This window comes from Rhincodon typus, chromosome 19 (assembly GCF_021869965.1).
Source record: "Rhincodon typus isolate 14 chromosome 19, sRhiTyp1.1, whole genome shotgun sequence".
Taxonomy (NCBI): Eukaryota; Metazoa; Chordata; class Chondrichthyes; order Orectolobiformes; family Rhincodontidae; genus Rhincodon; species Rhincodon typus.
In genome coordinates, this window is record NC_063350.1 from 10,890,741 (window position 1) to 10,915,740 (window position 25,000).

Consider the following 25,000-nt stretch of genomic DNA (forward strand, 5'->3'; position numbering starts at 1 on the left):
TGAATGTAGGGCCTAGTCTACTCAATTCTTCCACATGACAAACCCATTATTCCAGGAGCCAGTCTAGTGAACCTCTGTTGCACACTCTCAAAGGTGGGTATAGCCTTTTCTTGGATAAATGGCTGAACTATACAGGATAGCACAGTCCTCTACCTCACCTAACCCCCTCATTGGCTGCTTCCCACACCATGTGGCCTAGGGGGAAACAATGGCTGCCTTGCAGTCATTGAACAGCCACTTGGCCAATAATAGACTGGAGGCAGAATTTGCCCCCGTCATGGACAGGGATTCTGGCATTGGAGAGCTGCTGGCTGACCAGAGGCTGATAGTTCTCCATGTGCTGGTAGCTCCACTGGGAGACTGGTGGCCACTACAGGTATTGCACACCAGCAATCGCCAATGGATTGGTACTTTGTCGTGTTTGAGGGGGTCAGTGATGGGGCCTGGAGCTTGAGACTCTATGGGGATGGGGGAAGGTAACCTAGCAGGAGTGAGTTACTTGGTGCACTTTGTGTGTTTGGGTGGAGGAGGCCACCAGTGGATCCAGCAGGCCAGTTAAGGAGGGACTTGTCCCTACCCACTACTGGCCTGCTTAAGGAAACTAGACTTGATTTGCACCTCTCTCCCCACCAATTAGAGACATTTTTACTTAACCTGTTCTGATGTGTTATGACAAATCTCTGGTGCAGATGGGACTCAACGCGATGAGGAAGAATTTCTTCACTCAGGGTTGTGAACCTGTGGAATTCTCTACCACAGAAGGCTGTTGGGGCCAGTTCGTTGGATATATTCAAGAGGGAGCTGGACGTGGCCTTTTTGACTAAAGGGGTCAAAGGGTATGGAGAGAAAGCGGGAGTGGGATACTGAAATTGCATGATCAGCCATGATCATATTGAATGAAGGGATGGCATAGTGGCTCAGTGGTTAGCACTGCTGCCTCACAGTGACTGGGACCTGGGTTCAATTCCAGCCTTGGGTGACTGGGTCTGTGTGGAGTTGTCATATTCTCCCCTTATCTGCATGTGTTTCCTCCTACAGTCCAAAGATGTGCGGGTTAGGTGGGTTGGCCGTGCTAAATTGCTCCATAATGTCCAGGGATGTGCTGGCTAGTTGAATTAACCATGGGAAATGCAGGGTAACAGGGCGGATCTGGGTGGGATGCTGTACAGAGGGTGGGTTTGGACTCGATAGGCTGAACAGCCTGTTCCCACACCATAGGGATTCTATGAATGGTGGTGTAGGGCCGAAAGGCCTACTCCTGCACCCGTTTTGTATGTTCCTAAACCTTGTCCTTCTAGCTCAGAGGTAGTGATGCTACCACACTGCACTGTCACTGCTCCACAACAGCCTCTCGCCACTATTGGATGATGCTTGGAGATGGGATGAGGCCTATAATGGACATTAATTGGGGTTTAATTGGTCCACCTTTGGCAGGCAAGCCGCCCAGTGCCAGCCCCATGCGGTGAGGAAAGGCGTGGGCAGTAAGGAGCAGGTGGGCTACTCACTGAGTTTAACATTCCCAGTCCCTTAAACCTGCTGGAGGGCCGGGGTAGCATTGAATCCAGCCCATGGTGAAGAAACCCGCACATATAGCACTCCAGGGTGGCCAAACTGATAACCTGTAACCCAACTGCCAGCAATTATTCCCTTGCTGCCACCTGCAGATTGTCAGTTATTTTTTTCTGTGCTAGAAATGACAGAGAAATTGTCTGCATCATGGGGAGCTGTGATTTAAAATTCAAGCTGAAATGAAAGCCTGACAATCGTGGGGGTGTTGCAGACTCTTGGGTAACTTGAATTAATCGTCGGCGAGATTTTCTTGCCCTGTGCAAAGGGATGGTCCCATGAATGATTGCTCCCTGCCCCAGAGGGAAGCTTCAGGTTGGGATCAAACAGAATGGGGATCCCATCTGCAGCCTCCTTCAACTTGCCTGATTTAGCTGAGAGAGAGCCAGAAAATCTGAGGGGCATCTGGCACCACTTTACTCTAGGTGACTGTAGACCGAGTGGTGGATATTTATTAGGCTTTAGAAATGGGACGGCCAGCAACACATCCAGTCTCATATTTTATATGTTCTTTTTCAAACCTCAAAGTCACTGTTACTCTCTCTGCTCCAAGTGGCTCAGTTGGTAGCACACTTCCCTCTGATTCAGAAGGCTGTGAACTCAAACCCCTCTCCATTAATGTAAATGTGTCACCAATGCTGACACATCGGTGCCGTTTATAGGGCGTTTTCCAATGTTGGAGCTGCAGTCTTTCAGATGAGCAGTGTGCTTTTTTTAAAACTCACTGTTAAAGATCCCAAACACTTCTTTTTTTCTTTAAATGAATGAAGGGACAGCACAGTGGCTCAGTGGTTAGCACTGCCAGGGACCCGAGTTCGATTCCACCCTCGGGCGACTGTCTGTGTGGAGTTTGCACATTCTTCCTGTGTCTGAGGGGGTTTCCTCTGGGTGCTCTTGTTTCTTCTCACAGTCCAACGGTGTGCAGGTTAGGTAGATGCTTGTGCTAATTTACGCATAGCGTCCAGCAATGTTAGATAAGGTAGATTAGCCATGAGAAATGCTGGAATAGGGTGGGTCTGAGTGGAATGTTGTTCGGATGGTTGGTGTGGACTTGACGGGAGAAACCCCCGTCTGACATGTTATCTCCCCTCTGCTGGCTGCCAATGATCTCTCAACCTGACATCACTTGACTAGGGTACTTTATCTTCTTTGTGGGATCTTGCTTTGTGCTCATTTCTTTGACACAGTCCCTACACTTCAGAAGCAACTGCATCTCAGAACTTCCTCAATGGCTGTAAAGTTCTTGAGGATGCCTCCCGAAAGGTACTATACGAGTGCAACAGAAACAGAAATTGCAGGAAAAGCTCAGCAGGTCTGGCAGCATCTGTGGAGAGAAATCGGAGTTAATGTTTCAGGTCCTCACGAGAAGCGTAAGGTTTTAGTCATTCCCTGTCTTAATTCGTTGCACAATGCAGTATTTTCTTGTAATTTTTCTTCTGAATTTTTGTCTTTTAATCTTCTCCCGCCAAGTGGGTCTTTTACCCAATATTAGGAAATCATAGATTCCCTACAGTATGCAAACAGGCCCTTCGGCCCAACAAGTCCACACCCACTCTCCGAAGTGCACCCCACCCAGATCCATCCCCTCCTGTAACCCTGCATTTCCCATGGCTAACACACCTAATCTAGGATAGTAGGAACTGCAGATGCTGGAGAATCCGAGACAACAAGGTGCAGAACTGGATGAACACAGCAGGCCAAGTAGCATCATAGGAGCAGAAAGGCTGACGTTTCGGGCCTAGACCCTTCTCCTGAGCACTATGGGCAAGTTAGCATGGCCAATCCACCTAGCGGGCACATCTTTGTGACTGTGTGACGAAACCAGAGCACCCGGAGGAAACCCACGCAGACACAGGGAGAATGTGCAAACTCCACACAGACAGTTGCCCGAGGGTGGAATCGAACCCGGGTCCCACGCTCTGAGGCAGCAGTGCTAACCACTGAGCCACCGTGCCGTCTTCAGTGAAGGATGAAGTGGCAGAAGTGAGATACGCTGGCTTATTGATTTAATGCCTTCCCCCTAAACGTTCCTTGCTCGGTTTCTCCTGTCTCGGCCTGAAGGTGCTCCTTTTCACTGGGATATAGTTCTTCACCCATTCTTCATGTCAGTCCAGACAATGAGTGCTCACAATGTGTAGTATTTGACCATGAGCCACATCATAGTGCAGCCTTTTTGCTGGCCTCATCTTCTGGCTGCATGTTTTTGCTAAGGAGGCACAAGGTAGCCGTGAGAGAGCTGGGACTTGGGCTGAGTATTTTTTCCCTTCTGTAAGACGCTCCAGCTGTAGACCATCACCATATCTATCTGCTGTAAGTGCTGGGGACTGTACTGGCACTGCAGAGCAGGCTCAAGTGCTGAATGGCCTTCTCCTTCCCCTGTTTTCTATCTTTAACACTCTCATGATTAAGTGGATTATTTCCCACAATGCATTGCTGAGCTGCAGGGATGCAAGAGACCTGTCAGATAAGGTGGATGAACTTGGGGTATGGATAGGAACATGGAACTGTGACGTCATAGCTGTTACAGAAACATGGCCGAGGGAGGGACAGGACTGGCAGCTCCATGTTCCAGGGTTTAGATGCTACAGGAAGGATATAAAGGGAGGCAAGATGGGAGGGGAGTGGCAACTTTTGATTAAGGAAAATATTACAGCTGTACTTAGGATATGCCTGGGGGTGGGCGATTGTACAATATAACTATACAGGTGGAACTCAAGAAATAAGGTGGGGATGATCACCTTGAGGAATGTACTATAGGTCCTCCAACGGTCAGCGAGAAACTGAGGAGCAAATATGTAGAGCGATCTCCGATATGTGTAAGAATGATCGGGTTGTAACAAGGGATTTCAACTTTCCAAACATAGACTGGGACTTCCATAATGTTAAGGGCTTGGATCGGGAGGAATCTGTTAAATATGTTCAAGAAAATTTTCTTTATTAGAATGTAGATGTACCTACCAGAGAAGGAGCAAAACTTGACCTTCTCTTGGGAAATAAGGCAGGGCAGGTGACTGAGGTGTTAGTGGGAGAGCACTTTGGGACTAGTATCATTATACTATGAGTTTCAAAATAGCTATGGAAAAGGGTAGGCCTTGTATAAAAGTTAAAGTTCCAACTTGGAGTAAGGCCAATTTTGATGGCACGAGATAGGAACTTTCAAAAGTTGATCTGGGTAGTCTGTAGGTAAAGATGACTGGCAAGTGGGAAGCTTTCAAAAGGTCAGCTATGTGTGGAACCACAGGAGAAGGGAGAGACACTACATGAATATTTCACGTCAGTATTTACTGTGGAGAAAGACATGGAAGCTAGGGAACTTGAGAAAACAAATACTGATTTCTTGAAAAGAGTCCATGTTACAGAAAAGGAGGTGCTGGAGATCTTAAAAAGAAACATAAATAAATTTCCAGGACTTGATCAAGTGTGGCCCAGGATGTTGTCGGAAGCTAGGGAAGAAATTGTAGGGCCCCTAGCAGAGACATTTGTATCATCTACAGCCATGGGTGAGGTGCTGAAAGACTGGAGGGTGGCTGATGTTATGCCTTTATTTAAGAAAGGCTGCAAGGAGAAGCCAGGGAACTTTAGACCTGTGAGCCTGACGGCGGTGGATAGGTGGTTGGAGGGATTCTGAGAGACAGGATTTACATGTATTTGGAGAGACGAGGACTGATCAGGGATAGTCAGCATGGCTTTGCGAATGGGCAATTGTGTCTCTCAAACTTGATTTGAGTTTTTTGAGGATGTGACCAAGAAGATAGATGAGGGCATAGTGGTAGCCATTGTCTATGTGGCCTTTAGTAAGGCTCTGCATAGTAGATTGATTAGTAAAGTTAGATTGCATGGGAATCAGGAAGAGCCTGCCAATTGGACACAACATTGTCTTGAAGGTAGGAGATGAAGGGTGGTGGTGGGTTGTTGTTTTTTGGACTGGATGTCTGTGGCCAGTGGTGTTCCACAGGGATTGGTGCTGTGTCTACTATTGTTTATGATTTATATAAACGATTTGGATAAGAATTTAGGAAGCTTGGTCAGTAAGTTTGCAAATGACTAACCTTCTTCACTGTCCACTTTACTAGCAATGTTATCTAAGAGTACAATTGGATCTTGATCAGCTGGGCCAATGAAATTTAGATAAATGCGAGGCATTGCATTTTGGTGAGACGAACAAAGGCAGGACTTAACAGTTAATGGTAGGGCCCTGGAGAGTGTTGTTGAACAGAGAGACCTCAAAGTTCAGGTACATAGTTCCTTGAAAGTTGCATCACAGGTAGACAGGGTGGTGAAGAAGGCGTTTGGCATGCTTGCCATCATTGCTCAGACTATTGAAGGTAGGAGTTGGGATGTCATGTTGCTGTTGTACAGGACATTGGAGAGGCCCCTTTTGGAGTACTGTGTGCAGTTCTGATTGTCCTGTTATAGGAAGGATATTATTCAATTGGAGAGTGTGCAGAAAAGATTTACCAGTTAATTACTAGGACTGGAGTTCCAAGGATAGGTTGGATAGGCTGAGACTTTTTTCACTGGAGTGTGGGAGGTTGAGGGGTGACCTTATAGAGGTTTATAAAATTATGAGGGGGCATAGATAATGTGAATAGCAAAGGTCTTTTCCCAGGGTCAGAGAATTCAAAACCAGAGGGCATAATTTTTTAAGGTGAGAGGAGGAAGATTTAAAAAGGACCTGAGGGGCAACTTTTTCACAGTGTGGTTCGCGTGTGGAATGAACTGCCAGAGGAAGTAGGAGATGCAGGTACAGTTACAACATTAAAAGACATTTGACAGGTACATGAATAGAAAGGGTTGAGAGGGATATAGGCCAAACGCAGGCAAATGAGACTAGTTTGGGAACCTGGTTGGCGTGGACAAGTTGGACTGAAGGGTCTGTTTCCATGCTGTGACTGAATGACTCTGTGTAAGGGTCAGGTTCTGACCCTGGTCCAAGTTGAGTTATTTGAATTCATAGTTTCACACGTGGCTACGCTGGGGAAGGACAGTAATGATCTTCACTTTATTTACAATCCAGAAAGTGTGGAATGAGTTGAGGACAGCATCCGCTTCTCTTCTCCAATTGGGAATTCAGTGATATATTGGTCATACTACTGTACTAACAATATCAGACCATAGGAACAGAATTGGGCCATTCGGCCAGTCGAGTTTGCACCACCATTGGATCATATGTTTCTCACCCCCATTCTCCTATATTCTCCCTGTAACCCTTGATCCAGACATATCCTGTAGCGAATGTCAGTTTAAATCCCACCACAGCAATGTGAGAATTTTAATTTTGTTCAGTAAATAATTTTTGTAACGCCTGGTATCCATTAAAGTGATGATGTAGCTTCCCTGACTGCTGTAAAAACCTAACTAATCTCCTTTTAGAAGAAATTCTCTTCCCATCCCACATCAATATAGTCATTTTCAGCTCCCCATTCTGTAACTGCTGTTTCTCATAAGCTTTTTTTTTCCCCACTGTTTTCCCCTAATCTCTATTCCAAAGTTTTTTTTTCTCCTAGTACAGAACTAGAGCATTACTGGGAAAAAAAAAATCCTATCTCGTCAAAGACATAACTGTTTAATACAGCCTACATACCGAGCATCACACTGGGACTGGAAGTTATGTACCACTTTATTCATTTGTGTGATCGGCAGAATGTCTTTTTGGCTTAACAGGAGCATCCTGTTAGTACTGAACACTACACTTGTTTCTGCCACATTTGTAGAAATATGAAACAGCTAACTCTACCTATTACTGAAACCTTTGAGATACCTTACCCAGGGTAATCTGAGGCAGACTGGGAAGATTTGTGTCAGTAGTGACGTCTTTAGGCCCATTAATGAGTTTACATAACATACAGCGAGAAATAATCTAGTACTGGTTGTCATTATCCCTCAGGTTGACTTTGATGCACTGTGTTCACCATGCAAGCCTGGCACTCAAATTAGTGGCCTACATACACTAATATATTGTACCCTGTCTGTTGCAAACAGAATGGTCATGTATATGTACTCTACCTGCTCCAACTCAACAAAATAGGTGATAGTCATTTACTGCTTCATTGCTTAGGACAATGTTTTGACCAATCGAATTCATCCTGCCTGATTTAAAATTTAAACAACATTGGCAGTTCACTCCCAGTTATCATCAGCTGGTGCATTCTCCATGGCATCACCTCTACCAATCAGAGTCCACTTGGCAACCAATCAGTATTCTCCTCTGATGCAGTATAGCTGTTGATTTCCCTTTAGGTTGGTATTCTTGTGAATTGTTTCATTGAGCACAGGAAGAAAAACTTTGACAAAATGTCTTTTATTTTCAGACATGCTCAGTCTCTCTTTCCTTTGTGATTTAGTGAACTCTAACCTTGGGTGTTCCCTATGTGAATTTGCTTGGTTTGTATCTGTGGTACCTCTAGCTTAATTGATCTAGCAAGTCAGTCAGTTGTAGGTCAATTAACCTGTAGAGACATGTTATAATAGATTTCAAGAGTAGATGGGACATGAACCTGGGTCTCCTGGCTTAGAGGTAGGGACACTGCCCCTGCACCACAAGAGCCCTCACGACTCAGTTGTACTTCACAAGGACAGCTGGAGATGGGCAATAAGTGATAGTTGTGCTATTGCTGAAGAATTAGAAAACATTGTCATGTAGCCTGGTACTACTGAGCAACTAGACCCCAATCCAATGTAGAAAAGGAGCAATCAAGAAAGTTGACAATTAAGGAGAAAAACACAAATAATGCAGAGAAAATTTAGAATTAAATCACCGCCTTTTCTGTTTTAAGCCTAAGTCTATTTCATTCGACATTGAATTAAAGTAGTTCTGAGGAAAGGTCACTCGACCTGAAACGTTAACGCTGATTTCTCTCCACAAATGCTGCCAGACCTGCTGAACATCAATTCTGTTTTTGTTATTGAATTAAAATAGTTGCTGATAAAAATGACCTTTTCCCTGTGCGATTTAACCATGTCTTACGTGAGAGGTATCATTTATTGGCGGGCATTTTGTGGGGCTTTAACCTTTGAAGGCCCCATTGTTCTCCAGGATGAGCACCTGACCTGTTAATGAGCTGGTAATTCATGTAATTTCTAATGATTTGTCTTTTTCTCTTCATCCACAGAATTCTGCAAGGAACTTCCAGGATTTCGATTGTCAGGTGAGTCGACCCCACATCCTCTGAAAGTCTCTAGCAGAATGTAGCGTGGGTTTGTAGCACCGTTTTTCAGCATCACAGGAAAGTTGTGGGTGTGGTCACATTCCAACCTGCTGGGGTGAAGAAAATAGAAGGCTGGATGAGTTCCACAGAATTCGGATGAACTGGCTAAGCAGATCTCAGTCAGTGAAATTGTTGTCTTGTAGAATGCGAACATTTCGGGATTATTCCTCCAACCCCTCCCTTCACAATCCCTGGTGTGCCTGGCCAGAAAGCTACAGAGAGCAAAGGTCATCGACATGTTTCACCTGTGCTCTCGATAGAGTTTTGTTTCAGAAGTGGAATGAGGTCCAAAGGGGAAAAAAGTAATGTTTAAAATACGGTTTGCGAGCAGTATGTTTTTGTTGTGTTGCATTGCATGTGGCTCTCTGTCAGTGGAGCCCCCACATCCAAGCTCGAACATTATCAAGAATTTTTCCATGGCTTGAAAATTGCAGATATGAAGGAAGATTGGATAGATTACAGTTGTTTTCCTTCGAACCAAGGAGGCTGAGGGTTGTCTTAATTGATGTCTACAAAATAATGAGGGGCTTGGATAGAGCCGACAGTGGACACTTATTTTCCCCTAGCGGGGAGATCAATTACTGGGGACATCAAGTTTAAGGTGTATTGTTAGAGAGAACATGAGGAAAACCTTTATCACCCTAAGGATGGTGGCTATCTGCAATGCACTGCCCAGTTTGGTGATTGAGGCAGAGACCCTCCCCTCCATTAAAAGGAACCTGGATCCGTTCCTGAAGTAATGTAAGCTGCAGGGCTATGGACTAGGTACTGAATGGTGTTTGTGGCACAGTAATCGTGTCTCTGCCTGTGGGCCAATAAACCTGGTTCAAGTCCCACCTGCTCAAGATGTATTTCGAAAAGTATTTGCACAGGTTGATTCGAAAAATAAATGAACCAAGTGCTGGTAAGTGGGAATAGATTGGGTGGATAGTTTATTCGGGATGGGCTGAATGGTCTCATTCTCCGGTATAACCTTTCTGTGGTTGTTGGTTTGCTTCGTACAGCAGAGTCTTGAGCACAAAGTCCCAGCCAACTCTCCCAGAGCAGTACTGAGGGAATGTGACACTGACTGAGATTCACCGTTTAAATGAGATCTTGAACTGAGGCTCCCTGTACCGTCTCAGATGGACATCAAAGATAAAACAACGCCATTCATGGAAGATCAAGGCTGTTCTTCCTGGTGTCATTGTCTAATGTTTTATCCCTTAACCTGCATCGTTCACATTTAGAACAGATGGTTTGATTAATTTATTAAATTTTTCATCCTGCGTTGTTCTGTTCACACCTCAGTACTTTAAAAGAGCCCAGTGTGCGGGGGAGAGCAAGCCCTGCGGTGACGTCAGCGAGGTAGGCCCAGCCTGAGAATTGGCGACTTTGTCATTGGCTCTGTCTGGCACTGATGGCGGTGAAGCGGTGGTGGGGGGCACTGTGGCAACGTTGACCGCGGTGGTATTCTCTGACGTTGGTATGCCTGACGCGGCTAGCGGTTAAGGTGAATTGGCCAGCAGTGGCCCCCGAGGATCGGCGACTTTTGATATTAGTTGGGTCTGGCGAGGAGATGGTGCTTCTGGACCGGCTCAGAACTTGTACGTAGGTGAACCTCCCTTTTTAAACTATGAAAATAGCACCGGATTATGGCAACAAATGAAAGCTTTTCACTGTGTTTTATTGTATGTCACTGAACGGTACACGTGACAATAAATCGTTCATTCATGCTGAAAGAGTACTTCATTGGGCGTAAACCTGCGGCAACTTTCAATGCAAGTGCTTTTTTTTTCGTTTAATGACTTATTTTGTAATACGAGGAGCAGAGGATCAATTCTGTAAATGGGGAGAGAAAGCCTGCCTGGGTTAGCTGCGTACAATGTTTATCATCCAGACGGGCCGCATTCAGTCACTAATCCCGAAGCTGGAGGTTTAATACATTCTGACAGAACACCCAGGTGGTGCCATCATAATATTCTGCAGATTTTTGAGTAATCCTGGAATGAGTGTCTTTAACACCACAATGAACAGCTGGTGTTACAGTTCCACAAAGTGCAGTCTCCATCAGGCACAGCCCGCACTAGTTGATGCGGGGAAGAAAAAAAATCGCATCATATATTTGTACAATTTGTCAGATTGTGCAGTGAATGTCAGCAGCAGGTTGGGGTTTTGGTTCGGTCAGATTTCTTCGTACCCATCTCTTCACCTTTCCTGGCCCCCACCGACCCCGCAGCAAGAGAACTGCAAAACAGGAGAAAAGAGAAAACAGTAAACTTAGCACACTCAGTGTGGAGTTGCACTGATTTGCAGGCCCAATTGTGAGAATTAACTTGATTAGTCCATATCCACGCACAGCAAGACTTGGACAGCGTTTTCAGGCTTGAGCTGATAAGTGGGGAGGAATTTTTAAACTACACAAGTGCCAGGCAAAGGCCATCTCTAACCAGATAGAATCTGATTGTCTCCTGGTATATTGAACATCATTGCTGAATCCTGCACCATCGACAATCCTGGGATGTCCCACTGACAAAGAACTGAACTAGACCAGCCACAGACATTTTCACAATCAACCTTTCAGAGTACATGCCTCTGAGAACCTTGGCCTCCTGGCTCAGAGGTAGGGACACTGCACTCAGCTACAGGATCACCCCCTCACCTTTCTCCCTAGGCCGGCCATATAAATACAGGTCAGGAATTGTTCATCCGAAAACCTTGGGACTGATCGTTTCTCCAGATAAAGGATAGTTTTGGTTTCCAGATATAGTTACTCAGTCAGTCTGTTCATGTTTGTGCCCTTTGAAAAAGGTCTTCGCTTTTTAGGTCCGTTTGAGTCTGTGTGGGCCAGGCAAAGTTTGTTTTTTTTTCCCCCAAAGGGCCTGAATTCCGTTGGTGTACGTGTCCGTTCTGGTCTATTCCGGTCCAGTTTCTGAAGACTTTCAGTTTTCGGATCTTTTCGGTTTTCGGACTTGCGGATAAGGGATACCCGATCTGTACTGTGGCGACTGGAACAGGTCAGAGGCTGGGAATTTTGTGGTGAGTAACTCGCTTCCTGTCTTCCCCCAGAGCCTGCCCACCATCTACAAGGGATAAATCAGGAGTCTAATGGAATACTCCCCACTTAACTGGATGACTACAGATCCTACAACACTCAAGAGACTTGACACTTTCCAGGACAAAGCAGCTCATTTAATTGGGACCACATCCACAAACATTCACTCCCTCAGTAGCAGCAGTGTGTATCATCTGCAAGATGGTAGTCAGGCTTTGGGGAGTCAGGAAGTGAGTTAGACACTGCAGGATTTGTAGCCTCTCACTTGGTTTTGTGACTGCAGTTATTTATATGCCAAGTCCCTTCAGTTTCTGGTCAGTGGTAACTGCAGGGTATTCGTTGTAGGAATTCAGCAGTGGTAATGCCATTGAACATTAAGAGGTAATGGTTCGATTCTGTCTTGTTGGTGATGGTCATCGCCTGCCATTTGTGTGCCATGAATATTACTTGCCAGGGATCAGCCCAAGCTTTTATGTTATCTGGGTTCTGCAGCATTTGGATATGGAATGCTTCAGTATCTGAAGAGTAGTGAATGATGCTGAACATTTGTGGGCAATCATCAGTGACCATTTCTGTTTCTGACCTTCTAACGGAGAGAAGCTCATTGGTGAAAGAGCGGAGGGAGATCAGGCCTAGGATGCTACTCTGGGGAGCTCCTGCTGAGATGTCCTGGAGCTGGGACGACAAACCTGTTGCAACCACAACCATCTTCCCTTGTCCCAAGTATGACTCCAACCAGTGGAAAATTTTCCCTCTGATTTCTACGGACTGCAATTTTGCTAGAGCTATGTGATGCCAAACTTGGTCAAGTGCTACCTTAATACCTATGGCAGTCACTCTCACCTCACCTCTGGTGTTTAGTCTTTTTGTCCTAGTTTGGACCAAGGCTGTAAGGAGGTCAGTGAGCAGGTAATAGGAACATGGGAACAAGAGTAGACCATTCAGCACTTTGAGCCTGTTCCACTTTCTAATGAGATCATGGCTGATCTGTGGCCTAACTCCATATACCTACCTTTGGCCCATATTCCTTAATTTCTTTGCTTAACATAATTTTAAATCTGCGATAGATAATATTAACAACTGACCCAGCATCCACTGTCAGCGTTCCAAACCTCTACCACCCTTTGGTTATTCCTTGGTAGCACTGTCAGCAACCCTTTCCATCTCTTTGCTGATGTTTGGGAGTAGGGTTGGTGATTTGGCTGCGTTGTATTTGTCCTGCTATTTGTGTACAGACATACTTGGGCAATTCTCCACGTTGGGATACGTGCCAGTGTTGTAGCTGCCCTGGAACAACTTGGCTAGAGGTATAGCATGGTCCAGAGCACAAGTCTTCTGTACTATTGCGGAAATCTATTAATAGTAAATTTTCAACACCTGATGACATTAAAACATTGTTGCTATGTATTATATTAAATTGATCCTTATTTAAACTATCTGCTAAACTTGCAACCAAAGCTGAGAAGTGGAAATCTGATAAGTCTTCCTTGATTTGTTATTTTGACATACGTAATTGCTCTGAACTTACATGGGATCAGTTGGGTTGATCTGAAGTTCTGATGCAAAGCTGTGGAGAGTGTTTTATTTTATAGGGAGATGGCAAACACTTTTTTGGCGTCTGTGTGGAACGATATGAATTAATTGAGGTAGTTTGGAACACAACTGCTTTTAAGATAGTGTGAGATACAGGAGCCTGGCGTGTCCATCTATTATCCTATAATATAAAGCAGCAATATATATTGTGCTTTGCTAAAGTTTATTAAAATTCACTCTTTTTACAGTTGAATTTGAGTCTCCCATTTTTTAAGTAGACCTTAGCATTAATGTGTGAATTTCTCTGATCTCGGAAGCTCTGTAGCATTGTAATGCAGAAGCCCAGTTTTCTGCTGTTGTCAGAAGGAACGAATAGGAAAGAGATGTAATTTGCAGAGCTGTAATGACCTCTTAATTCCTCACGTCATTTTCAGCAAGTGTTCAGCTGCAATGTAAATGGGACAGAGTAGAGTCTTTAAGATACGTCCTTTAGTAATTCACCATCAATAATGGACATATCGGGATTGTGATAAAAATGGCTGTCTCAACTATAACTACAGTTTTGTTGCATTTGAATTGCTTCAGTATATGTCCTTTAGTAAATGACACATTTTGTTGAAGCTTTTCATCTTGCACTCGTCGGGATAATTTGCAAGAATATCAGTTCAAGGGAAAACAGCATTTATATTGTATGAGAAGAGTGTGCTAATCATTTGGCAAGTTGGTAGAGGCATTGCCATAGTTAATGCTTTATTTTGTTTTCAACTGAACTTTGAGTGTTAGCAAGGTACTGCCATCTTTCAGATGAGCAAAAAGATGTCAGTATATTATTTTGAATGAAGAGAGAGACTTGCGTTTGTAGAGTGCTCTCCATGACCTCAGCACAACTGAAAGCACCTCATAACTGAGATAACACGGTGGCTCAGTGGTTAGCACTGCTGCCTCACTGCGCCAGGGACTCTGGTTTGATTCTGTCCTTGGGTGACTCTGTGTATGTGTGTGTGTGTGGAGTTTGCGCATTCTCCCTGTGTCTGTGTGGGTTTCTGCTGGGTGCTCCGGTTTCCTTCCAGAGCTGTGCAGGTTAAGGTGGATCGGCCATGTTAGATTGCCCATAGTGTCTAGGGATATGCAGGCTAGGTGGGTCAGCCATGGGAAATGCAGGGTTGTAGGGTAGGGGCAGTGTGTCTGGGTGGGATGTTCTTTGGAGGGTTGGTGTGGACTCAATGGGCCAAATGACCTGTTTCTATACTTTTTGGGATTCTATGATTCCATAATTCCACAGAGGCTGGTATTCCATCACTAAAACACCCTTTATTTACATGTGGAGAGTCCTTGACACTGATCCAGCTCCTTCTGAGCCAGCTCTGAGTGAATGGAACCCCTGACGCTCCTGTTTATATTGTCAGCCAGGGCTCCCTGATTGGGGCTGCTAATCTGGGCCAATCAGGGAACTCCTATTCCATAAGGCCCACCGGCTGACCAGTGCAGTGTAGTCACTGCTGCAGTGTACAAAGAACAAAGCAGTTCTTGCTATTCTTGAGCCAACATTCCTCCCTTAGACAACTCCACCATGTTTGCCAATGGAGTTTAGAAGAATGAGAGATGATCTTATTGAGAGTGGCCCTTAAATGAGGGGCCTGGGCAGGGTTGATGTTGAGAGGATGTTCCCTCTTGTGGGGAACTTAGAGCTCAATGGCACAGAGTAAAAAGAAGGGGGTCTTCCTCTTAAGACAGTTAGAGACATCCCTTCTTTCAGAAGGTTTAGTTTTTGGGGCTTACTTCCCCAGAGTGTGCGGAGGTGATGTTATTGCATGTATACATATCTGAGTTGGACAGGTTTCTTACTGATGAGTATTATGGGGCTGATGAGATTGGGCAGGAACTTGGAGTTAGAAAGCCACAATCAGAGCAGCCATGATTTTATCGAATGGTGGAGTGGGCTCGTGTGTGTGTGTGTGTGTGTGTGTGTCTCCATCTCTCCATCTCTCCCTCTGTCTGTCTGTGTCTCTCTCCCTTTCTCTCTCTCTCTCTCTCTCGCTCTCTCTCTCTCCCTCTGTCATTTTTGTCTAGCAGTCTAGATCATGCCTAGAGTATTAACTTTTAGACTTTTGACAGTTTAGTTATTTATGAACCAAATGAATAACCGGAAACTACAGTCACATATAAAATGATATCCATTTTCTTGACCTTTCTAAAGTAGTCAAAGGATTGACTCAGGTGACAAAGGTTGTTTATATCTTTCATTCACACTTTGAGCACTAACGTCTCATGGTAGCAACCAGCTGATGAGGTGTTTGTTTGGACAAAGACCAAAGCCATGTGGTTGAATGAGGGCGGGGGCTGGATGATGATTATGCTCTTTCAGTGGGTAAGAGCAATGTTTGAGTTGCAATGTTATGGGTTCAAATCACGTTCCCAGGATTTCAGCACAAAAATCAAGGCTGAAATTGGAATGCAGCACGACTAGAGCGCTGAAATACCAGAAATTCAATGAGAAATCAAGTGGATCCCGTTGCACTAATTTGAAGCAGTCAGAAGTGTTAGCCCCAATGCTTTGCCCAGCATTGAACCTTCAGTCACAACAGATTTCTTTAATTGTTATCATATTGCTGTTTATGGGATCTCGCTGCGCACATTTCCTAGATTACGACAGAGAATATGTGTCAAAAGTACTTAGTTGGCCGTAAAGCACTTTGGAACATCCAGGGGCCACAGAAGGTGTTAAATAAATATACATCTTCTTTAAGCCTTTTTGAACATGTTCGTGTGACAAACTGATTATTAGGATTGTAGATGCCTTCCAGCACTGTAGAACTACTCCCATTTCCAGTTAAATCATCAGCTCCTAACCAATCCAATTCTCAAGAAGGTTTATCACTAAGTGATGTCTGTGTTAAAAGCTTGGGGCTAGGATAATGATATTTGGTTTAAAATGTAATGCGTCAGTTTTCTGAAGCATCCAGCATGTAGCAGCTGAGCAAGTAGGAGTTAACCCCCTTAGCTTCAATCTACCAAGAGCTGAGTTTATAGCCATGTTGGGAACTGATGACCCACTGGGGCCATGCTCCTGAGCAATAGCAGCTTGCTATTGTATAGAGCCTTTAATGTGATAAAATGTTAAAACAATATTTGACAGTGAGTCAGATAAGAAGATATTAAGTGCTCAATATGACTAAAGGTTTGGTCAAACAGTTCGGTTTTATTTTGAATCTTAAAGGAGGAGTGAGAGATTTGTGACTTAGCTGTGCCTTAATTTGGCGCATTCTGCCCTGAATCATAAGCTTGGTGGAGGTATTGGCTTTGTGGTCCAGGCTAATTTTCTAGGGACACAGATTCAAATCCCACCATGGCATTTGGTGGAATTTAAATACAATTAAAATATCTGGAATTGGTCCCAGTAATGGTGACTGAAACCATTGTTGAATGTTGTAAAAATCCATCTGGTTCTCTAATGTCTTTCAAGGAAGGAAATCTGTTGTCCTTTACCTGGTCTGGCCTATGTGTATCTCTAGATGTGACTAACTCTTAACTGCCCGCTGAAATAGACTGGCAAGCCACTCAGTTTAAAGGCGATCAGTGATGGGCAGCAACTGGCGACTTTGCCAGGGATACCCAATTCCCGTGATAGAATAAAGGAAAAGAAAAGGCGCTGTCCAGTGTTGGAGCACTACAATAAAGCCTGATACTCCAGTGCAGTACAGAGAGAGTTGGAGCTGCTGTCTTTTGGATGAGATGTTAAACTGAGATTCCCTCTGACTGTTTGGAAGAATGTAAAAGATCCCAAGGCTGTGGTTCAAAGAAAAAAGGGGATATATCCCCACTGCCCATTCCACATTCCAGTGAAAATGCCTTGTTGTTCAAAGAATACTTGCTATTCCATATGCTGTCTAGGTCTTCCAGAGTGGGAAGCTCAAATAGGTGTTGAATCCCTTTATTTTCATAGGCATAGCCTGGTACCTGCTCAATGATCTTTTGGCTTTTGTCAAAATGGTTCATAATCACTATGCAGTTATTAATAGCTACTGAGTGCAAGTACTTCTAGATCCATGCATGATAATGGAGATGCTGTATCTCAGAGATGCATTATTAAACAAGACCCCATCTGACCTCTCTGTAGTGTAAAAGCAGGATTTCTGAGATGGTGTTTTAGTGAATGTTTGTTTTTCGTCTAGCATCATGTAAGCGGATGATCTTGACACTATCTCATTAGCTGACATGATTCCTACATTAAAATAGTGACTAAAGCTCAAAATTGGCCTTAACCACACTTGGGACATCCTGAGGTTATAAAAGCAGCTATATAAATTGAAGTCTTGATGGTCTTTCTGGTGCAGTGGTAATGTCCTTACCTCAGAGCCAGAAGGCCTGGGTTCACGTTCCACCTGCTCCAGAGGCATGCATAACATCTATAAACATGTTGGTTAAGAAACTATAAATGCAAGTCTTTCTTTTTAAGATCAAAACTTTTTAGTTATCTGTCCTAGCATCCTTACTTTTGGCTCAAAGTCAGTTTTGATTTTATTGCTTGTGTTACTTTAAATGTGGTATAATAATTAATCATTGTTAAGGAAGCAAGTGTTCCCAAGTGCTTTGAACAAGCAGTTGCTTTGTCATCCAGAATTTGAACATTGCTGTAAAAAGAGACATGTTGCTGGAACTTTTTGTTACCTCATCAGGGCAAACACAAGAATTCCAAATTTCACACGATCACAATTCAAACTACAGGAGAAACGGGTGCTGATTGGTTGGTAAACCAAATGTGGCAGAGACATTACCCTGGAGAAAGCAGTTGGGAAACTGTAGGTTCCCAAAGCTCCTGGATAATTCTGTAGAGGCAGAAGGCTTGAACAGTTCTTTTTGTTTGCAGAGAATGCACGTGAACCCACGTCACTTCTAGCAAGTGTAAACAAAAAGCTTCAGCATTATGTCTGTCTTTATAGCAAAACCATGAACTGCTTCTATGGAAGCTTGAAAACTTGCCACAAATCTGGTGTTGATCTGCTCTGTTACCACCTTCCACATACCCCACTTGAAGGGGCTGACCTGGTTATCCTTGGTGACCTGGGGCACACTTTCTAGCAATCTATTACAGAGCAGCAACAACAAAGACAACAGAGTCCACACACTTTAGGAAGGACATCACATCTTTGGAGCGGATACAAAGAACATTCTGTGTTATTGTCTGAAACTGAATTGAAGTTTTCAAGAAGGGTCCAGACCTGAAATGTCAGCTTTCCTGCTCCTCTGATGCTGCTTGGCCTGCTGTGTTCATCCAGCTCTGCACCTTGTTAACTCAAGTTTTCAAACTGTCTTGTTGGAATTTGTTTGCAACCCTAAATGAAAAATTTCTATAAAATCATGAGGGGCATAGGTAAGGTGAACAGCAAATGCCTTTTCCCTAGGGTAGGGGAGTTCTAAACTAGATGACATATTTTTAAGGTGAGAGGAGAAAGATTTAAAAGGTACATGAGAGCAACTTTTTCACACAGAGGGTCGTTCATGTGTGGAATGAACTGCCAGAGGAAGTGGTAGATGCAGGTACGGTTACAGCATTTAAAAGACATTTGGACGGGTATGAATTGGTAAGGTTTAGTGATATGGACCAAATGCAGGCAAGTGGGACTAGTTTAGTTTGGGAAACTTGGTGTAGGCATGGACTGGTTGGACCAAAGGGTCCGTTTCCATGCTATATGACTGTATTTACTGGAATAGTATCAGCAACATGGATCTTCAGTTGTGTGAAGAGACTAGAGCTGCTAGGGTTATGTTGCTTTGGAACAGGAAAGATTAATGGAAGATTTGATGTGAGTAATTAAGGAGAAATTGTTTCCAGTGACAGGAGGGTTGGTAATCAGGTGTTGCAATTTTAAGGCACTTTATGAAAGGTGTAGCAACAAGACTTTCTTTAAAGTACCAAGGTGTTGTGTTTGGGAATACACTGCTGTAAAGACTGGTTGAAGCAGATTTTGAGACCTCGCAAAAGAAAAATGGATGAATACTCGGAACGAAAAGCTGTGAAGGGCAGTGGAGAGGGAGAGAAAGATTGATTTGGTAGCTCCATCAAGGTGTTGGCACAGGTCTGGTGTACCAGATGGCTTTCTCCTTTATTTCGATATTGTTTGCTGCTGCTGTTTAGCAGAGATTGCTCTGTGAATTCAGAATTTCAGAAAAGTAAGCAAAGACTAAGTGGAAGTTTGCGATCTTTTCTACCTTCAGGAACATGACGTTGAAACTCCGCATGGTGTACTGCATGTGACCATGCGAGGCACTCCAAAGGGGAACAGACCTGTCATCTTGACTTATCACGACATAGGCCTCAACCGTAAGTCTTTGCTTTTTAAGTTTTACCTCTTCTCAATCTGCGTGTGGTCAATCTAGGGCATGGGATTAGCAGACTGTCTGCAGATTGTTCAGTAACTTGAAGAGCACACAGTGGGCTGAAACCCTGTGCTGTTTACTTCTTTTTTGCCCAGATTGACATAGCTGAGCATTCCCTTCACCAGACTAGAGAAAGCCAGCTAACCACTGAGCCACTGTGGAACACTCTAGTGTTAAAATGTTAAAGCAAGACCTGAGATGCTTCCCTCTGTTCAGGCTGAAAGAACTGGCATCATTTCAAAAGAGAATAAGGAAGTTCTCTCAATACTTATTCTTCAACCAGCATCAACTGTGTCCAGGTCTGGTCGCCCTGTTATAGGAAGGATGAAGTTAAGCTGGAGAGGGTTCGGGTGAGATTTACCTGGATGTTGCCAGGTGTGGAGAGTTTGAATTATAAGGAGAGGCTGGATAGGCCGGGACTTCTCCTCCTTGAGCATAGGAGGTTGAGGGGTGACCTTGTAGAGATTTATAAAATCATGAGGGGTATAGGTAAGGTGAATGGCAGGTGTCGTTTCCCTAGGGTGGGGGGAGTTCAAAACTAGGGGTATATTCTTAAGGTGAGAGGAGAACGATTTAAAAGGGGCTTGAGGGGCAACTTTTTCATGCAGAAGGTTGTTCGTATGTGGAATGAGCTGCCAGAGGAAGTGGTAGATGCAGGTATAGTTGCAACATTTAAAAGACATTTGGACAGCTATAGGAATAGCAAAGGTTTAGAGGGATATGGGCCAAACAAAGGCAACTGGGACTAAGTTAGTCTGGGAAACTTGGCATGGACGAGTTGGATTGAAGGGTCCATTTCTGTGCTCTATGAATCATAGAATCATCATAGATTCATAGAATCATCATAGATTCATAGAATCCCTACAGTATGGAAACAGGCCATTTGGCCTAACAAGTCCACATCGCCTCTCTGAAGAGCATCCCAGCTAGACGCATTCCCCTAATTCCCCGTGTTGATCCCACCTAACCTAAACATCCCTGGGCACTATGGGCAATTTAGCATGGCCAATCCACCTACCCTATACATCTTTGTTGACTGTAGACTCTCTTTGCAAATCTATGGGAGGGTGTCTTCGAAACCCAATGAGGTCAGAGAAAAAGAGATCTAAAACTAAACTGACAGGGTAATGCAACTTCCTCATGGGCAGAAGCAGGATGTACTGACTAGGATGAAGATTAACTTGTGAAGGAGGAAGGAATAAAAGGCTATGTTAGTGGGTTTAAGCAAAGTCACGTTGGATGAAGACTTGCATGGAACCATAAACACTGATATCAACCAGTTGGGCCAATGGCCACTCTCTGTAAAGACAGAGAAAGCAAAAATTCTTGTGAAGAAAGTTTTCATTCCTCTGTTTCTCCCACCATTCAATCTTTGCTGTTTACTCGCAGACAAATCTTGCTTCAATACATTGTTTAACTATGAAGACATGCAGGAAATCACGCAGCACTTCGCTGTGTGCCATGTGGATGCCCCTGGACACCAAGAAGGAGCTCCACCATTTCCAGCAGGGTGAGAGGTTTTTGGGCTTTATCTTTGTTTTGCTACTGTAATAAAGTTAACCTTGGGGGATTATTTTGGATTAATTTCTTGGGTGCTTCTGCCGCTCAGTCCCCGATCCTAAACTGCAATTCTGTTAGATCATGGCTAATCTGTATCTTAACTTCATCTTGGTTTCTAACCTGAAATACCCTTACCTAGCAAATACCCCTTGTGAGATTTTTGCTCCCTTTGCCTCTCTGCTCTGACAGCCTCCTGTTAGGCTTTTTGCCAAAACCCTCAGAGTTGGTAGTAGGAATTGTGGAGATCAAATGGATATGTTTCCTCTCTAAGTTTCCCCTTTTAGCCCCATCATCTGCCATGCCTTTCTGCCCAAGAGGGACAACAGCCAGCTTGTGCAAGGGCATCAACCCAGGCCTCTTGAATGCCTTAAATGTCGTAAGTTGTTTTTTAATTCACTCATGGGATGTTGTCTGGCTGGCCAGCATTTATTGCCTGTCCCTAATTGCCCTTGAGAAGCTGGTGGTGAGCTGCCTTCTTGAATCACTGCAGTCCATGTTCTGTAGGTAAACCCCTAATGCCCTTAAGGATGGAATTCCAGGATTTTGACCCAGTGACAGTGAAGGAAAGGCGATATATTTCCAAGTCAGGATGGTGAGTGGCTTGGAGGGAACTTGCAATGGGTGGTGTTCCCATGTATCTGCTGCCCTTGCCCTTCTAGATAGAACTGGTTATGCGTTTGGAAAGCACTGTCTAAGGATCTTTCATTAATTTCTGCAGTGCATTGTATACATAGTACACACTGCTATGGCTGAGCATTGGTGGAGGGAATGGTTGTTTGTGGATGCGGTGCCAGTCAAGCAGGCTGCTTTGTTCTGAATGGTGTCATGTATGTTGTCGGAGTTGCACTCATCCAGGCAAATGGGGAGTATTCCATCTCACACCTGACTTGAGCCTTGTAGATGGTGGACAGGCTCTGGGGAGTCAGGAGGTGAGTTATTTGCTGCAGTATTCCTAGCCTCTGACCTCCTCTTGTAGCCACAGTGTTTATGTGGCGAGTCCAGTTGAGTTTCTGGTCAATGGTAATGCCCAGGATGTTGATACTCGGGGATTTGGTGACAGCAACACCATTGAATATCAAGGGACAGTGGTTAGACTGTCTGTTATTGGAGATGGTCTTTGCCTGGCATTTGTGTGGCGCAAATGTTACTTGCCACTTGTCAGCCCAAGCCTGGATGTTGTCCAGATCTTGTTGCATTTGAACATGAACTGCTTTCAATATCTGAGCAGTCACGAATGGAATCTTAGTCGAGATTAAGTATCTTGCTTGATGGGCACACCATTCACCATCTTCAACATGCACTTCCTCCATCACTGACACACAGTGGCAGCAGTGTGTACCATCTAAAAGCTGCTCCTCTGAGAGCTCCTTCCAAACCTGTGACCACTATTACCTGGAAGGACAAGGGAAGCGGATACGTGAGAACATCACTGTCTGCAAGTTCCGCTACGGGTCACTCACCATCCTGACTTGGAAATATATCGCCGTTCCTTCAGTGTTGCGGTGTAAAAATCCTGGAATTCCCACCCCAACAGCACTGTGGATGTAAAACAGCTCACCACCACCACCTCCAGGACAATTAGGGATGGGCAATAAGTGCTGGGCTCATCAGTGATGCCCACCTCCTGTGAAAGAAAAGAATCCGTCGTGAGATCATTGCTTGAGTGATGGTTATTTATGCAAAAGGAATGCCAGCCAAACTAATGGCACCTTGTATTTGAATAAAATTCCTTAGCACTTTTTTTTTAAGAGTCATGTTACAATAGAACCTGTCAGGTAAGCAATAGATTTCTAGGAAGCATAAGGCACTTTTATCTTTCCCTTGGTGTTCCCTTGAGAAAGCATGGATTGAGCATATACACTGCAGACTCGATTCTTCCAGTCTGGGAGAACAGAATCTTGGACACACCTCCTACTTATTATTTTAGTTCATAAAACGTGAAGTATATAGAACAGAAATCACATCACAGTACTTTACACTGGACATCCAGCATGGAAAAATGTGGTGAATGTGAAGTGTATTTACCAATGAAGATTGAATTTCCAGCCTCCTAAACTGCAAACATATACAGGCTTTCCATAAGATTCATTTCATTAATGGCTGGGAGGTGATAGTAGAATCATAGAAACCTTAGTGTGGAAGCAGGCCATTCAGCCCATCGAGTCCACACCCACCCTCTAAAGAGCATCCCACCTAGACCCAGCTCTCACCCTATCCCCATAACCATGGCCAATCCACCTAACCTGCACATCTTTGGACTGTGGAAGGAAACCGGAGCACCCGGAGGAAACCCACGCAGACACTGGGAGAATGTGCAAACTCCACACAGACAGTCGCCCGAGGGTGGAATCGAACCCAGGTCCCTGGCACTGTGAGGCAGCAGTGCTAACCACTGGGCCATCGTGCTGCCCATAAATGATGGTGGGGTATGTGAGGAGTTTGGTGGTGGGGGAGAGAGGTGTGAAAACGGTGTACTTGACATGTCGGCGGTGCAAATAATTTTAATCAAAACTGATTAATTGCATTCATACCAGTTTCCTGAGATATGATTAGCTGCAGATGTGATGGTAATGCAACTTGAAGAAACAGAGGCAACGTAGGAAGACCAGGGGAATAGATCAACTGGTCCAATGTTTACTTCTAAACAGTTGCAACCCATTACCTGCTCAGGTAAATAGGACAAGAGGTTTTGGTATTGCTAAAGTGAACCCAGAAATTGACATCAAAGCAAAGATCTGTGGATGCTGGAGATCTGAAACAGAAACAGAAATTGCTGAAGAAACTCGATAGGTCTGTTAGCATCTTTGGAGAGAAAGCAGAGTCTATGTTTCAGGTCCAGTGACCCTCCTTCAGAACTAACTGTAGCTAGGAAAAGGTTGGTATATATGCTGAAGAGTAGAAGGAGTAGACGATAGGTGGAGACAGATGGAGCCCAGCAAGAGGGAACATCAGTTGGGCAGACAAAGGGGTGGATAATAATGAACCAGGGAAAAGAAAAGCTGCAAATGGGAACCATTAGTGGGTGAAAATGCGTTGGCTGTAATGAAAGCAGCCCAAGGCCTGGAGTGTGGGGTTGGGTAAAGGACACGGGAAAAGGTGCTCAGGCCCTAAAATTATTGAACTCGATATTAAGTCCCTGAAGGCTGTAGGGTTCAGAAGTTGATATATTCCTGCCTTTGGGATTGTCACATGGACCTGCAGACCTTGGGATGCTGTTCCTGAAATTACCAGGATGTTGGGCTGCAGTAAATCGCTGCATGGAAAGGACAGCAGTGGAACATTCCTGATGTAGTGTTTTCTGCCTTCTGATTTTGCAGGTACCAGTACCCAACCATGGATGAGTTGGCTGAGATGCTGCCCACAGTTTTAACCCATTTAAAGTGAGTTGATTGCAGAAATGGGCTTGGAGTGTATCATGGCTTCCCCACCCCCCCCCCACCTCTTCATCTGTGAATCCCCCTCCCCCCCCCCCCCCTCCCCTCAACAACAGAATGACCTTTCTCTTCATTTGCCTCAAGCGTGCATAATGATTAGTTTTCTGATTTTTTTTTTTTCGCAGTATACAGAATGTGATTGGAATTGGAGTTGGGGCTGGTGCTTACATCCTAACCAAATTCGCAGTGAGTATCCAAATCTATTAATGAATTAGTTAATTAATCCTGAGCTGGCAGATGCTTCCTGACCACCACTTGTTCTCCACACTTTTTGGTTGCACCTTCAT

The 25,000-nt window shown here is 44.4% G+C and overlaps 1 protein-coding gene across 1 annotated transcript in view; it reads left to right on the forward strand.

Annotated features, from left to right (window-relative positions):
- Positions 1–25,000, forward strand: part of LOC109910941 (protein NDRG3) — a 93,280-nt gene that overhangs the window by 45,961 nt on the left and 22,319 nt on the right. The window contains exons 3-7 of the mRNA XM_048608534.1: positions 8,679–8,714; positions 19,558–19,663; positions 21,109–21,229; positions 24,597–24,659; positions 24,839–24,905. Coding sequence (XP_048464491.1) covers positions 8,679–8,714; positions 19,558–19,663; positions 21,109–21,229; positions 24,597–24,659; positions 24,839–24,905 — 393 coding nt within the window. The remainder of the gene's footprint in view (positions 1–8,678; positions 8,715–19,557; positions 19,664–21,108; positions 21,230–24,596; positions 24,660–24,838; positions 24,906–25,000) is intronic.